Source organism: Gadus morhua, chromosome 5, assembly GCF_902167405.1.
Source record: "Gadus morhua chromosome 5, gadMor3.0, whole genome shotgun sequence".
In the NCBI taxonomy this organism is placed as follows: Eukaryota; Metazoa; Chordata; class Actinopteri; order Gadiformes; family Gadidae; genus Gadus; species Gadus morhua.
In genome coordinates this window covers 9,234,807-9,248,425 of record NC_044052.1, presented here as the reverse complement: position 1 = coordinate 9,248,425, position 13,619 = coordinate 9,234,807, and the positions used below count along the sequence as shown (strand labels likewise).

The following is a 13,619-nucleotide window of genomic DNA, read 5'->3' as shown; positions in this document are numbered from 1 at the left end:
ATAGGGCATGCAAGCGATAGGTCTTGAAAAGTGGCCAAACCCTGGCTAACACAATGGCAGACTTTTATCCCTCAATTTCATGCTCTCTCTGTTCCAGTTCTATGTATAATGAGTACAGAAGCTCAAAGCGTCCCATTTCCATGATGAGCAACGTTTCCAGTCAGAGAAAGACGAGGGGTTTAAGAGTGAGTGATGGCAAGGGACAGGCTAAGCCGTCATCAACAAGGGTTCAACCACAACCAACAGACCAATAGCCAGACATAGACATTATGGCTGCTCAGAAAGTCTCAGAGCAGCGTTCTGCCTCTGAGCCATGATCATCAGCACCTCAGTGGATGGGAAACCTTTTTTCCATAACACCACGGTAGCTTGCTCAATCAATATCCATCGACCGGCAGTGTAACCGATAATGACAGTCCTCCCGTGGAGAATTTCCTTTCCTATTGTGTCTTAACATGGTGATAATCAATTTCCACTTTGGATTTTCCCTTTAGGCCATGTGTATTCACCTCCACTTTAAACTGTTTAAATTGTGCTTGTATGATCATTTATGCAAAGACTTTCTTACAAACATTTTACAGTATTATACACATTTTATTTAATATAGCTCAGATGCTACTGTAAATATATATTATTTATCGCCAATTTTGGAGGTCTTTAAAGACTTTGTGTCAGCAGTCATTAACATTACTATGAAGTTTCCATAGTGAAGGATGCTATTCAGCATAAAGAAGATTAATTAATTCACGTGTGGATCTATGGAAGAAAGATGTGTGTCCAACCTTAATGTCCCATATATCTTTTCAACAGTTTATTATAATTATACCAGAAATGGTATAAGCCGTCATCCATATAGAGGGAAAACAAACCATTTTCTAAACCAACTTATTGTGAAGTCTGTTAAAGTTAAACATCCACTTTTGCCTGGAGATGTTAAGCCACTGTTTTTTAACACGATGACCCTTCCTCCAGTTTTGGAAAGGTCCAGCTGTTATTAGAAATCTATCAGTTTAGCTTGCATTGAGCCTTAAGATCATTGGCCGTTTCAAAATATTCAAATACATTATGCATTGAAATAAAATGTGAGGATTAAACATGCCTGGAAAATGCAAGTCAACATTACAATAACGAGGCTGGCCATATTGTTTTTCCTTTTCTAATTAGCAACATCTTTAACGCATGGTTCAGCAGGCTGCTTTGTCAGAGCCATCTTGTTTATTTTGCGTGCATAAAGCATATAGTAGTCAATGCTTACAGAGGGCTAGCACGGTTCAATTGTTATGTACAAGGTTTCACAATTTCCCCAATGAAGAATATGGTGTATGCTTACTTATGTATGCTTGAAAATGTAATAAAAATATCATCTTTATTTTTTACTCCCAAGATCCCACGTGTTCAAAAACTAACTAAACTATGTAATCGAAAACATACTGAATACAACCACAATGCAATTATTTTGATGAATGAATATGCCACTGACTTCCCAATCAAAAAAAGATTTATACAATATCTACCAGGTAGTAAACTCTGATACCTTCTCGATATTCCACTCGACTGGTTCTTTCCAAACAGCATTTAATCTAGAGCGGGCAAGTGCTTTAAGGCAACGTGCCTGGATTTATAAAGTTTAAAGAAATCAATGGATTGCACATAACATAACTAACCCTAACCCGACATATCACTGGTGTCACTTGACCCCCCCCCCCCCCCCACACACACCCCTTGATTACTACAAATGTCTGCCCAACGCTGGCATCGATACAATACTGAACCTTCGTGAATGCTTGACTGAGCAAGAGGTGATGCAAAGATATTAAATTCCCCCTTGTGACCCAGAGGTCACATGCCGTGGGCGTATGTGAGGTGAAGTGCAAGTTGTAGCTAGGGAAGAAATATTTAACGAGCATTAAGACTTTCATGGTGGTGGAATGGAGAAAATTGTCACAAAAACAAAATGCTGAGTAAAATAAATGGGGCTCGGTATTGGCCTATTTAAGCATTGATGAGAGTGAGGTCCTACACTGCATTACACAAACAGTGTCACAGCTGTACAGGAACAGCTCAATGAAATGTCACAACACAAGACGCGTCATACTTGGGGCCTGAGTAGGCCATTTTTTTTTTTCTTTTTTTCCTGCATCAAAAATGCAGGTGTAGAGTGCCAACTAATTACTTTATATTTCACAAACAAAACACAAATACTTTCCAACAAATAGTCACTGCAGTCAGAAAAGAAGTACATGTATAGAATTACACAGGTTAAGAAATAGACTTGGAAACTGATCAACGACAATTGATCAAAACATGCAAATTAACTATAAATATTACAACAATGCAAAAAAAGTCAAATGACAAAAAATATCACATGAAAAATGTACAACAAACACAGTGGACATTTAACAACAATTAAAGGAAACTTCAATTAAAGAACAGCAGTGGGCACCGGCAGAACAATGGCACTGTTTTGTTTTACCAATCTTTATAGTAACAAACTTGCGTTTCAGCCTCAGCGGATTGGACCCCTCTGAAATATCTGTGGGACCATGGAGAAGCCCTGGTGGGTTCTGGAGCTCTGGGCCTTCCATTCAGCCAGAGACATCCGAGGTCCCTGGCTGTTCCCAAACCGTTTTTGATGGTTTCTAAGAAAAACAAGCATTTTCACACTAAAATGGCAGCTCAACGATACAAGCCCTTGTAATGCACCAACACAATTATGCATCTAAACTATATTTCTTTTGAGAGCAGCCTACCACTAAATATGTGACGCAAAGCAATGTGACGCGTTTGCCAGGTTCTAATTAATTTCAACAATGGCCGCCAACACTCATTCATGTAATGATGATTTTTCTGAGTATGTGTTCAATTTCACAAAAGATACCTATCTGTACCACTCTATGGTTTGTAAGGGGTTTACAAGGCGGCAGCGCCCCCTTGAGGGGGCACAATTAAGTATTAAATTGCCTGTTCTGATATTCTATGCAACTTTTTTTTTTTATAATTCAAAACAAATTGCGAAATTAGACAACGTTTAGTTTAACAATATCGAATGGAAATCATGAGCAGCCAGTCAAAGTCACACACACAAGTTACCTTGTGGTGAGATCCGATGGATGTTGCCACTGTGGGCCTAGCTTCTCACCCAAAGCGCTCCTCAGGTGCAGCATCTCGGTCACGGCGGTACCTGAACCCAGAGTGTCGTCTGTCAGGTCATGAACCTCATAGCATTGACAGAACTGCATGTGAGGGACCATTCAATGGAAGATGGATGGTTGCAAGCTACAGCTGGACCACATTGATGAGATCAAATTGATGATACCTTGAGGATCATATTCTTTTACAAAATAGTTAACTCACGAGACTTGTTGTTACCTTGATAAGAATTCTCCTGGGTGTGTGTGTCGATGGACTCCATGTACAGACGCTTTTTTTGGTTCCAATCCCATTCACTATGGAAAGGCATTGGCCTATGGGAGAGAAGCAACAATTAGACCTACTAGTTTCTTCCATCAACTTGATGCACTGTTCTCTCCACACACTCACACACCTTCTCCTTAGTGCTTGGGCGGTTTCCCGGGAGGCATGTCTGTTCTTCACCACCACCAAGGATTTCACCTACATGGTACAAGTAAAAGAAACAAACAAGAACCACAACCAGGTAAATGTCCAAAAGCGTTGACACCACCATACATCAAGACACATTTTGCGATTACAGAAGGTACAACCAACCTGTACTTTGAGTGGCAAGGAGTCCTCAAAGCTGTTCTCCGCCGTGTGCGTCTCTTCAAGGGCCGCACTCTCACATATGGTCGACTCAAACAGTGGCGCATCGCAGACCATCTCGACCTTGACATCCAAGGCTTCTACAACAGCACGACTGGGAGCCGATGGAGCACTGTTGGTACCCAACCCCGCTCTCACATCCTGGTTCTCCTCAAGGGAGGCTGCGTGGACCTGGCGGAGTTTGAGGGGCTCCAACAGAGGCTGAGAGGAGCCACCTACCTCCCTCAGGAATGTAAGGGGGCCGTGAGAGAGCTGACCACCATTAACTTGTACAGCAGCCGCGGCACCATTGCTTGTCCTCTTCCCTTCACTCCTGTTTGCACTGGGCTCTTCCTCCCTCACTCCCGCTCCTCTCTGTTGCCCTGCTGGTGCATTCAGAGCCGGCGGGCCGTGGCTCCTGTGACACAGGCAGCCCTTGACATAATTGGCCGCCGCGCCGGTGGCTTGTCCTGCGTCGCAGGTGATAGGGCTCAGACACAAGATGTTGTCAATATGGAAGTCAAACACATTGCCACGGTTCACGGTGTATGATGACGGACGGCTGTTTGTCTTTGAGACAACATCAATTGGTGGAGTCCCATCTGAGGTCTCAGAAGATGACGATAAATTCAAATGAGCCTTTAAACCAGTAAGACCATGCTCAGTTAGTCTTCTAATGGCCCTTTGTCTCTTTAATGGCACTTGCTGGAAAACAATTTCTGGGGTGTCCACATTGAATGAATCGCAACCAAGACCAAGATCTGGCGAGGCGGTACTTGGGATGCAGGGCTTTTTTGCTGGTGTCTCGATTGAGTCGTCCAGACACGAATCATCCAACCTCCGTTTAAGTGTAATGTTCTTCTTCACCATTTCTGGGAAAGGACTGGGGCTGTCCCTAAAACGAGCCAGGCTGCCCTCTTGGGCCTTCTTCATTTCTGTGGGAGGAAAGAGAACGTTTAGCTTCCGCTATGAATTATTAAAATCAAGCTTGAGATAATCCTCTCGATTACTCTGATTTTAGATCAATTAAACTTGGATTAGTTGTAAAAATAAATTGTAATGTGGACGAAGAGCGGCACAGCGCCGCATATGTTCGAGGCACATAGGCACATTTACATTTAGGGCATTTAGAAGACGCTATGTTCGCGACTAACAATATGTACATTTGTCACAAGAAAAACGAAGTTACGTAAATCTGATATTTGCCCAGGTGGACTCGAATTAGCCCCAATATATGCGCTGTCGGCTAGCTCAAAGTAAATGTAAATTATTTCGACTTTATTACATTTTAAAATCCACAATAACCTTAATTACGGTACTTATTTCGGATAAACACTTGAAAAACAAGCCGGAAAGTAATCTTACCGCAAACAAAAGAGTATCAGTAAGTGCTACGCAACGGCTAGTCTCCGAAGTTTTTTCAGGCACGTGCGTCAGGGTTCAAATATTTGTAGACACCTGTTGCGCATGACCGTCTGGACGGTAATTCAATTGATTGGTTGATTGTCTTTCCCAGGGAAAACTAAAAGGAAGGGTTATGGAAGTAAATGTGTCCCATCGGATTTTTGAAGATAAAAAGCCATTGAATTCTAAGCACTAAATATTTATGCATTGAAATAACGTATCTGGATTTTTTGCCATTAATTTGCGAAAAAAATCGGCTTTTCGATGACGTTCACGTCGCGTAATTACGTCACTTCATAACGTTCCCATGGCAACAAGGGGAAATGGATACGAGATACAAGATCGTTTATTTTCATACACAATGGAAACATAGTTTGCACTGGGCAATGCAATTCTTAATTTGCAAGTTCCCTTAACACAATATATTTAAAATAAAGTAGATAAATAAACTAAACTACTAAAAATATCCGCACAAAGAGCAGAATTTGGTTAAACAAAAACAGTTAAATATAAGGTGCTGTTTAATAATAATAAATTAAATTTATATATGGAAGTTTAGCATGTGCAATGTTCGCATACAGCAGAAGGCCCTGAAAGACATTGAAATATAGAAGTTTTTGAATATATACATGGCTATTGAATATTATTAGTAGATAAGAGGGCCTACATAGTGCAAATGAAGCTCACAGTTGAAATTAAATACAGTTAGTATTGAATATAGTGCAAATACAGGGTGTCATCAGTGTTTGAGAGAGTCATTCAGCAGCCTGATGGCCTGTCTATAAAAACTGTTTTTAACTCTGGTTGTTCTGGCTTTCATGCTCCTGTAGCGTCTGCCAGATGGTAGCAGTGTGAACAGTGTGTGGGGGTGTGTGTCCTTGGTGATGTTGTGTGCCCTCTTTGTATCCCGGGTGTTGTAAATGTCTTGAAGTGATGGGAAGGCTGCTCCACAGATGTATTGTGCAGTTTTAATCACACGTTGGCGAGCCTTCCTTTCCTGTACCGTGCAGTTTCCAAACCACACTGTGATGGAGTTGCTCAGGAGGCTCTCCACTGTACACCTGTAGAAGTTGCTGAGGAGTTTGGATGACAGTCCAAATTTCCTCAGCTTTCTTAAGAAGTACAGCCGCTGCTGAGACTTCTTGGCAATGTGCTGGGTGTTGTGAGACCAGGAGAGGTCCTCGCTGATGTAGGTGCCGAGGAATTTAAAGGTTTTCACCCTCTGAGTCTCACCGATGTGTAATGGACTGTGCTGGTCTCTCCTCTTCCTTGGGTCGATAATCAACTCAACTTATAAATCAACTCAACTTAGTCTTCTCTGTGTTTAAGGAGAGATTATTTGTGTGCCACCAGGACACCAGCTGAGCCACCTCCTCCCTGTAGTCTGTCTCCAACCCTCCAGTGATTAGTCCGATGACTGTTGTGTCATCCGCAAACTTGATGATGGTGGTGTTGCGCTGGGTGGAGGCACAGTCGTAGGTGAAGAGGGTGCACAGCAGCGGACTCAGCACACAGCCCTGGGGGGTCCCTGTGCTCACTGTCCTTGTGCCTGATGTCCGGGTACCAACTCTGACTGTCTGGGGTCTGTCTGTGAGGAAATCCAGAACCCAGCTGCAGAGGGAAGGTGTCAGTCAGAGGATGAGGAGCTTCTCAGCCAGTCTGGTTGGGAGGACCGTGTTGAATGCTGAGCTGTAGTCGATAAACAGCATTCGAACATACGTGTCCTTGTTCTCCAGATGTGTGAGAGCTGTGTGGATGGCGGTGTTTACTGCGTCATCAGTGGACCGGTTCCGACGGTACGCAAACTGTAGGGGGTCCAGGGTATCCGGGATGATCTTTTTAATGTGGGACATGATTATCCTCTCAAAACACTTCATCACAATTGAAGTGAGTGCGATGGGACGATAGTCATTTAGGCAGGTTATGGTGATTTTTCTTAGGGAGGGGCACAATGGGGAGGGGTACAATGGTGGTGCTCTTTTGCGAAGTAAACGCAACATTTTTCAACTTTCTGCTAATGTGACTTTTTTGCAACGAAAATGCGGGGATTATGAGAACATGCAATGCAAGCCCCCCATATTTTGCGCGGTACTCGCAATTTATGCAGTGAAAGTGTGGCATATTTGAAAAAAATGCAGCCCCCGCATGAATATGCAGACTTTGGCTGATTATGCGTTGAATTATGCAATCGTTATTATGCATAATTGCGTTTTTCTGGAGGGACTGAAATTGGTGCCCTAATAAATTGGGCTCCTTGACCCAATGCAATTACTCTTACGTTGCATGTAAATCCAGCCAAGTCACTGCAATCACACACACAATTCACATACAGGCATTAGTTCATCGTTTACTTCATACTGCAGTAAAAAAACAAAAAATCAGTGTGCATTATAACGAAAACATAAATAAAACATAAGACCCCCCCCCCCCTCATCTTGTTATTAAATGTGGTTAATAAATACATTTGATTTGATTTGATTAGCATTTTACAGACCGATACAATGGATAGGGCGTTTAGTGAGGTCAACCACCGTTGCTTCTCTCCCCATAAAAAGCTAGTCAGTGATTAATGACGTTGATTTACCTTTGAGCATTTCCTATTATAGGCTACTGTGTAAAATGCTGTTTAGAATTTACGTTTGTATCAAAAAAGAAGAATCGAGAATCTTATTCCCGCTCTCCTTGACCGCGATCTAAGATCGATTGCTATACCTTGGGTCCCCGGATGTTAAAACTGAATTTTCCGACATTGAATTTTGCAGTTAAATTATAAGAGTTAAAGAGTTAAATTCACAGGCAAAAAATCCAGAAACCTTATTTCAATGCATAAATATTCAGTGCTTAGAATTCAATGGCCTTTTATTTGCAAAATCCGATGGCACAGATTTTCTTATAAAGGATATCCTCTTTTTTGGTTGAAGTCACACCTATATATTTTAGTGTTGATTTAGTAACTTCAACCAACCATACCCTAAATCACTGACCTTTAGACGTGGCAATATCACATCTATGGGGAATATCGGCAAGTTGTTTACAGCATTTTTTTCATCTGCCTTCACTAGCCTCTATTTTGAGTTATTTTTCTCATCTGATTAATAATAGCCTATGCGATATTGTCATATTCTATCAGTCAATGCATTGCATTACGCAGTATTGACTGATAGATCAATATCCAAAAACCTGTGTGAGTTGGAAAATTCAAGATTTCACAACCGATAATAGCCTACATGGAATTCTAGATAAGTGTTCAACACACACCTTTTATGTTGCAGATGTTTTACTGGGTTGGGAAGAAACAGAAATATTGCTGAAAGCTGAATAAATCTTTCTTGATGGTTTGAATTACGAGAGGCAGATGAGATGTGCGTGGTTTGTGGTTCGATATAGATTGCCGCTCCGGGACTCCAAGGAGGGTGGGCAATGGGCATTCCTTCATTAGCGAGGATTAATTGTTCTGTTCACAGAAGACTGCGATTACAGCATTAAAAACAACATTTAGTTGTGATAGAAAAAGGTTTTGACACATAAAAAGATCATAGCAGTTTTAAATGCTTTGGCTTGAATATAAAACAGTGTAGACCCAACATGACCAAACATTTATGTACATACAAGGAAGAAATTACACAGAATTGGGATTTTAATAAGGTGTATGTAAATAATTACTCAATGAAGTTATTTGCAAACATTAACAAAATGTATTTGTGGGACCAATAACCCTGCAGAGAAGAGAATAGACCAGATCATTGCAATTAAATACTTTCACATACTGGTACAGTATATTGTACAATACCCATGGATTTCAGCCTGAAAGTAACTTTCCATTACATATGCTCCATAGTGGGACACATGGAATGCAAAAATAGATTTTGCACTATAAAAAAAAAAAAAAGATTGTCATCTTTTCTGTTATTCTTTGTTATGTATTTTATATTAGCCAAAAGCCAACATACAGTTACACACACATGTTAAAGCCTTTATTTCCACCTGATCAAAGGCTATGACCTTGAAGTTCATACAACGCTGAACTTAATATATCTCAGTTTTGAATTAAATAAGACTGGACGCCTTGACCAGTTAGTTTGTCCCTCTTATCCATTTATTATTAACTTATGGAAACCTTGCAACATATTCGTAGCACCTTACTTTGCCATTGTTATTTAATAAAATGTGCATAACTAACCCTTATAGTCCATCTCCAATGATAAAATTCAGTTTACACATATAAATGTATACAAAGACTTGAATGCCACATACAGAAATACATACATTTCAAATAAATGACATATGACAACATACAGTGGGTAAACAAAGACAAAAACGATATTACACTGACTGTAACAAACATCAAGTGAATGCATTGGTTTTATTTTAGTATATATAAAAAAGGGAGAATTTGCTTTGTATTGCTTTGGTCTGCTCTGTGAGCCAGTGGCTTATTTAGCCTTTCCATTACATCTGTGTGCTTTACCACTCATAGCCACAAGATGGCGCCTCTAAGAAGACTTGGCACTGTGGGAGAAGGTGGTCATCAATGCAAGTGTCCTCTATGTTCCTTTCCTAATGTCTTTAGTGCGCAGCATGTTTGTCTCTTAGAGTTTCACTTACAGAGTCTTCAACATCTACACCCCCAACCCCTCGCTCCCTGTCCACCTCCATCTTTTTTCTCTGCAGCACCGGCCTCCATTCAGAAGCTGCAAGTGTCCTTTTGTTCGGGGGGTTCTGCTTCTGCTTGGTCCCATTGGCTGAGGGACAGGCACTCTTCAGTGTGGATGTCCTGAGGATTTACCCCAATGTCCAGGACCTGGGGGTTAGTGCGAGACTCAGCGAGCCTGAAGAGGAACAGAGGAAAGGCATACCTGTCATACGTCACATGTAGCATAATCATAAAATGGCTTGACTTGGATTCTCTCTTTTATTTTTATATAGGCCTTAGTAACAGAACACATCACAATGAATATCACGAAATGATGCATGTGTGAAGGGGGAAATGCATTGAGACTGCGATACTACTTTAGCTGCTGATGAGGGAAAAACGTGGAGAGGAAGGAGAGAAGAACCTTCACGGCGATGGTGTGGTGATAACGATGACCCAAAGAGAAACAAATCTCAGAGACTAACTGCAACACATGAATATCTGCACAAACACTACACATTTAAACCGAGTGAGATGGCAGAAATTGACTTGTCTCGCAATGCACAGTGATGGACCAGACCTCTTTTCTCTAGGCTATGTTAAGGTGCACAAACATAGAAACAATTACATGCTTGCTCCGATGCTTTGGTTCGATAACGGGACTCTGGACGGATGAACACACAATCGGGGTGACACATCTTTTGTTAAAGGGGAGGATGGATGGTTGTTGGACTGAGGGAAATGGGTTGGTAGCCGTCACTAGTACTGCTGAAAGACATTGTTACCTGAGTAGGAATCAAAACTATCCAGACTGCGGCTGGGGATGCAAAGGAAACATCACACGTCAGGCAGGAGATTGTCTACGTTAAAATGAGGGGACCACAGCATATAGTCAAACTATGAATAGTTGTAGTATTTCTTGTTAGTGTAGCTTATTGATTGACAGGATTTCTGCACACAAGTCCGAATCGCTTGATAAAGGAGGGCAACGCCAAGAACCGTCGGAACATGCATGGTCGATCGTCGGCCAGAAGATGGCGCTGCAGTCTGATATTTAGCAAAAAATCAGCATTGGAGTTAAACCATGAAACACAGGGAGGCAGTCGGGTCCAAAAGAGGGAAAAAAGGATTTAGAAACAAAGCGTTAGAAAAAATAAATAAAAAAATACATCAAAATGAAAGCGCTATCTTGATTCTATCCCTTGAGTATTACATCATTAATCCTGACACTGCTGATGAGCAAGAAGAGAAGCATTTGTCCTTAGAGGGCTTGTCCCTTGTGCCAGCCTGTGCTGCCTTTCACGTTGTTTACAGGAAGAAGAGCCCTGCAGGTTGTAAAGGCCAAACAGCGTTTCACACACGGTGATCTGCCAACTATTTAATGGCGGTCGTCTGTCCGTTCCGAGGACATTGCCTCCTCCGTCTCTAATTCTCTCTGAGGGGATGTTACGGCAAATATAAAAACCACCAATAAAACACTGCTATCTGTGGTGCTCATCGTCTCTGCAGTGAAGCGTGCAAATTGTGTTGTGTTGTGTCGTGATCAACATCATGTGGGTACTAGTAGGCCATTCTGGGATAATAAGGTGTCAGGGAGGAGATGTAATGACCACGTATTTTTGAGCATAATTCCGTCTTTGACTCCACAGGCATGGCCTCGGTTGGTTTTTGTTGCACATTAAGGGATTCTAGACGGTCCAGTGAGGCCAAACAGTTAGTGAGTTAGTAATCTACACTTTGACTTTTGAAGCTTTCTACAGACCACTTCCTTCTCGAAAGCCAGCCATCATGAATATGCAAATGAGATCCCTTTTGCGGTCAAAGTCCAGTCACATTCTCTGACTTAATCATCCCTAAGCTTCAGAGATTCAGCATGGAGCTGCTTTGGGTCCTTGTTAATTACATAGTGTGTATGTGCGTGCGCTTGTGTGTGTGTGTTGGGGGGATGAACGGGGCCAAAATGGCCTTCTAAAGCATTTGATTACAGAGGCGTCTGAGTGGATTCTGTAATCATGAAAAGGAGGTTGTGGTAGAAGAAGGCAGACCAGTGGGGAGACGGCGGTCTAATGAGCGAGTCTGAGGAGAAGTCCAGTGGAATGCAGCAACACGCGGTCACAGGGTCTCCTCACGCATCTCTGTCGGAGGTCAAGTGCGAATCATTTGGGTGGATAATCGATAGAAAATTGAGACGATCCTAGTGGTCACAGTGAAGGATTTTCATCTTGTGTCGCCGTTTGATGCATTTGCCACACAGGCAAAAATGAAGCAACAAAAGCGTGTGCGATTTCACCAAACCCAACATTAGTGGAAACGTCCCTCGACTCGTCTGCAACCAGACTTCCTGCAATGATATTTCTGGCACGCTTCAGTGATTCTGGTGAGTCTCTGAACAGGGTGGGGGGGTGAGAAGATGGTAAGCAGATATGTTCCTGTCTGTGTCTCTGTGTGTGTGTGTGTGTGTGTGTGTGTGTGTGTCTCTGTGTGTGTCTCTGTGTGTGTGTGTGTGTGTGTGTGTGTGTGTGTGTGTGTGTGTGTGTGTGACTCAGAACGGGACCGCAGTGTTGAGGCCTGTAAACTGAGCCTCTCTGAGGTAGGCAGTTCTCTATAATGAGAAGTGCCCAAAAAAGCAGGGGAGGGCGTTTCCCAGAACCGGGGAAAGTTGAGTGTGGGGCCAATGCCCGGCTATAGGGAGGCGGGGAACCAGGAATCAAACAAAATAAACCCCTTCCTCACCTTGAGAACGCCTCATCCAGTCCGTCCTCCAGCTCCTGCAGGATGAAACACCCGATAACAATTAGGATTCAGAGGCTGCAGGCAAGCAGAGAGTAAACAGTGTTTATTCAGGTTAATGGGGAGGTATAAGTCAATGTCGTCTTTAAGACTGAGCGGCTGTGTTTTTACATCTGTGCTCGGGGGGGATACTAAGTACAGGCTTTGAGCAATGGGAAGTCAAATCACTAGCGTGGGTGCATACACATACAAACATCCATCTTACTATAACTACAATAACAATGTAGATGAGAACACACACACACACACACACACACACACACACACACACACACACACACACACACACACACACACACACACACACACACACACACTCTTAATTATTTATTTGAATCCACCAATCACATTACAAGAGACAAGATTCAAATATTTCAGAGATAAGACAAGTCATTGTTCAAGGGTACAAAAAACATCTCCTGCGCCACACTGCCAGGCTGCCTATCACTGCTGATATGGAGCGGAACTTTGCTAATTGTTTAGATTTTCTGCTGGAGAGCCCAGCCAGCCTTAACCCACTGAAAACACGGTTGTGGACATGCCCCAAGCTTCCAAAAATAAACACTATTAGCTTGCATTGGTAGCCTAGGTCCCTTAGAATTTCCAGAATGGGCTGGTATTTAAGGATTTTATCGTTGAAAGCCATTTCCATGTACAAATCAAATACACAGCCTATCTCAAGTAAGAGCACTTCCCTTCTGTCTCTGTTTAAAAACACAACATATGGGGTATTTGGGATGTTACAAAACACATCAATAGAGCTGTTAAACCATTCCGGCATGATGCGTGAATGTTTGTACAGGTCACGTTTTCTAGAGATACTTCCTTAACATTACTGGAAATTAGATCGACAAGTCGGTCATGGCGTGTATTATATACAGTCCTTTGTACATAGTACAGCCATTCACAACATGGGCAACTGATTCAAGTTGATGGCCAGAGTGCATTACACAGTGTGGATGGTGGTGTGCAGGATACCATAATGCCAGATTGTATTTGGTAGGTAGCACCTGCAGCCTATCTTTGGCAGTCA

At 42.2% G+C, this 13,619-nt stretch overlaps 2 protein-coding genes across 4 annotated transcripts in view; both read right to left on the bottom strand.

Annotated features, from left to right (window-relative positions):
• Positions 1 to 2,089: 2,089 nt before the first annotated feature.
• Positions 2,090 to 5,228, bottom strand: kop (askopos). 2 transcript variants are annotated; one of them, XM_030356199.1, is made up of 6 exons: positions 5,125 to 5,228; positions 3,727 to 4,694; positions 3,545 to 3,612; positions 3,355 to 3,464; positions 3,091 to 3,181; positions 2,090 to 2,639 (listed from the first exon to the last, which is right to left on the bottom strand). In XM_030356199.1, the coding sequence occupies exons 2-6, from the start codon at positions 4,690 to 4,692 to the stop codon at positions 2,507 to 2,509; spliced, it is 1,368 nt and encodes a 455-aa protein (XP_030212059.1). In that variant the 5' UTR covers positions 4,693 to 4,694; positions 5,125 to 5,228; the 3' UTR covers positions 2,090 to 2,506. The 2 variants fall into 2 exon arrangements, with proteins under 2 accessions (XP_030212059.1, XP_030212060.1); XM_030356200.1 differs by having other exon boundaries at positions 3,370 to 3,464.
• A 3,519-nt stretch (positions 5,229 to 8,747) lies between these two features.
• The window catches only part of ldlrap1b (low density lipoprotein receptor adaptor protein 1b), a 31,610-nt gene continuing 26,738 nt past the window's right edge, over positions 8,748 to 13,619 (bottom strand). Inside the window, exons 8-10 of one of the 2 annotated variants that reach the window (XM_030356198.1) lie at positions 12,530 to 12,564; positions 10,582 to 10,613; positions 8,748 to 9,992 (exon numbers count right to left, since the gene is read on the bottom strand). In XM_030356198.1, the coding sequence (XP_030212058.1) occupies positions 9,946 to 9,992; positions 10,582 to 10,613; positions 12,530 to 12,564 (114 nt within the window). In that variant the 3' untranslated portion in view covers positions 8,748 to 9,945. The remainder of the gene's footprint in view (positions 9,993 to 10,581; positions 10,614 to 12,529; positions 12,565 to 13,619) is intronic. The other variant, XM_030356197.1, reaches the window with a different exon arrangement.

Bases quoted from the DNA above. Each gene is read 5' to 3' on its own strand.
- kop (XM_030356199.1), bottom strand. From the start codon at position 4,692: ATGAAGAAGGCCCAAGAGGGCAGCCTGGCTCGTTTTAGGGACAGCCCC. The intron at 3,465-3,544 runs GTGTGTGAGTGT...TCTCTCCCATAG, and splicing joins GCCCAAGCACTAAGGAGAAG to GCCAATGCCTTTCCATAGTG. The intron at 2,640-3,090 runs GTAACTTGTGTG...TGTTTTTCTTAG, and splicing joins CCATCGGATCTCACCACAAG to AAACCATCAAAAACGGTTTG.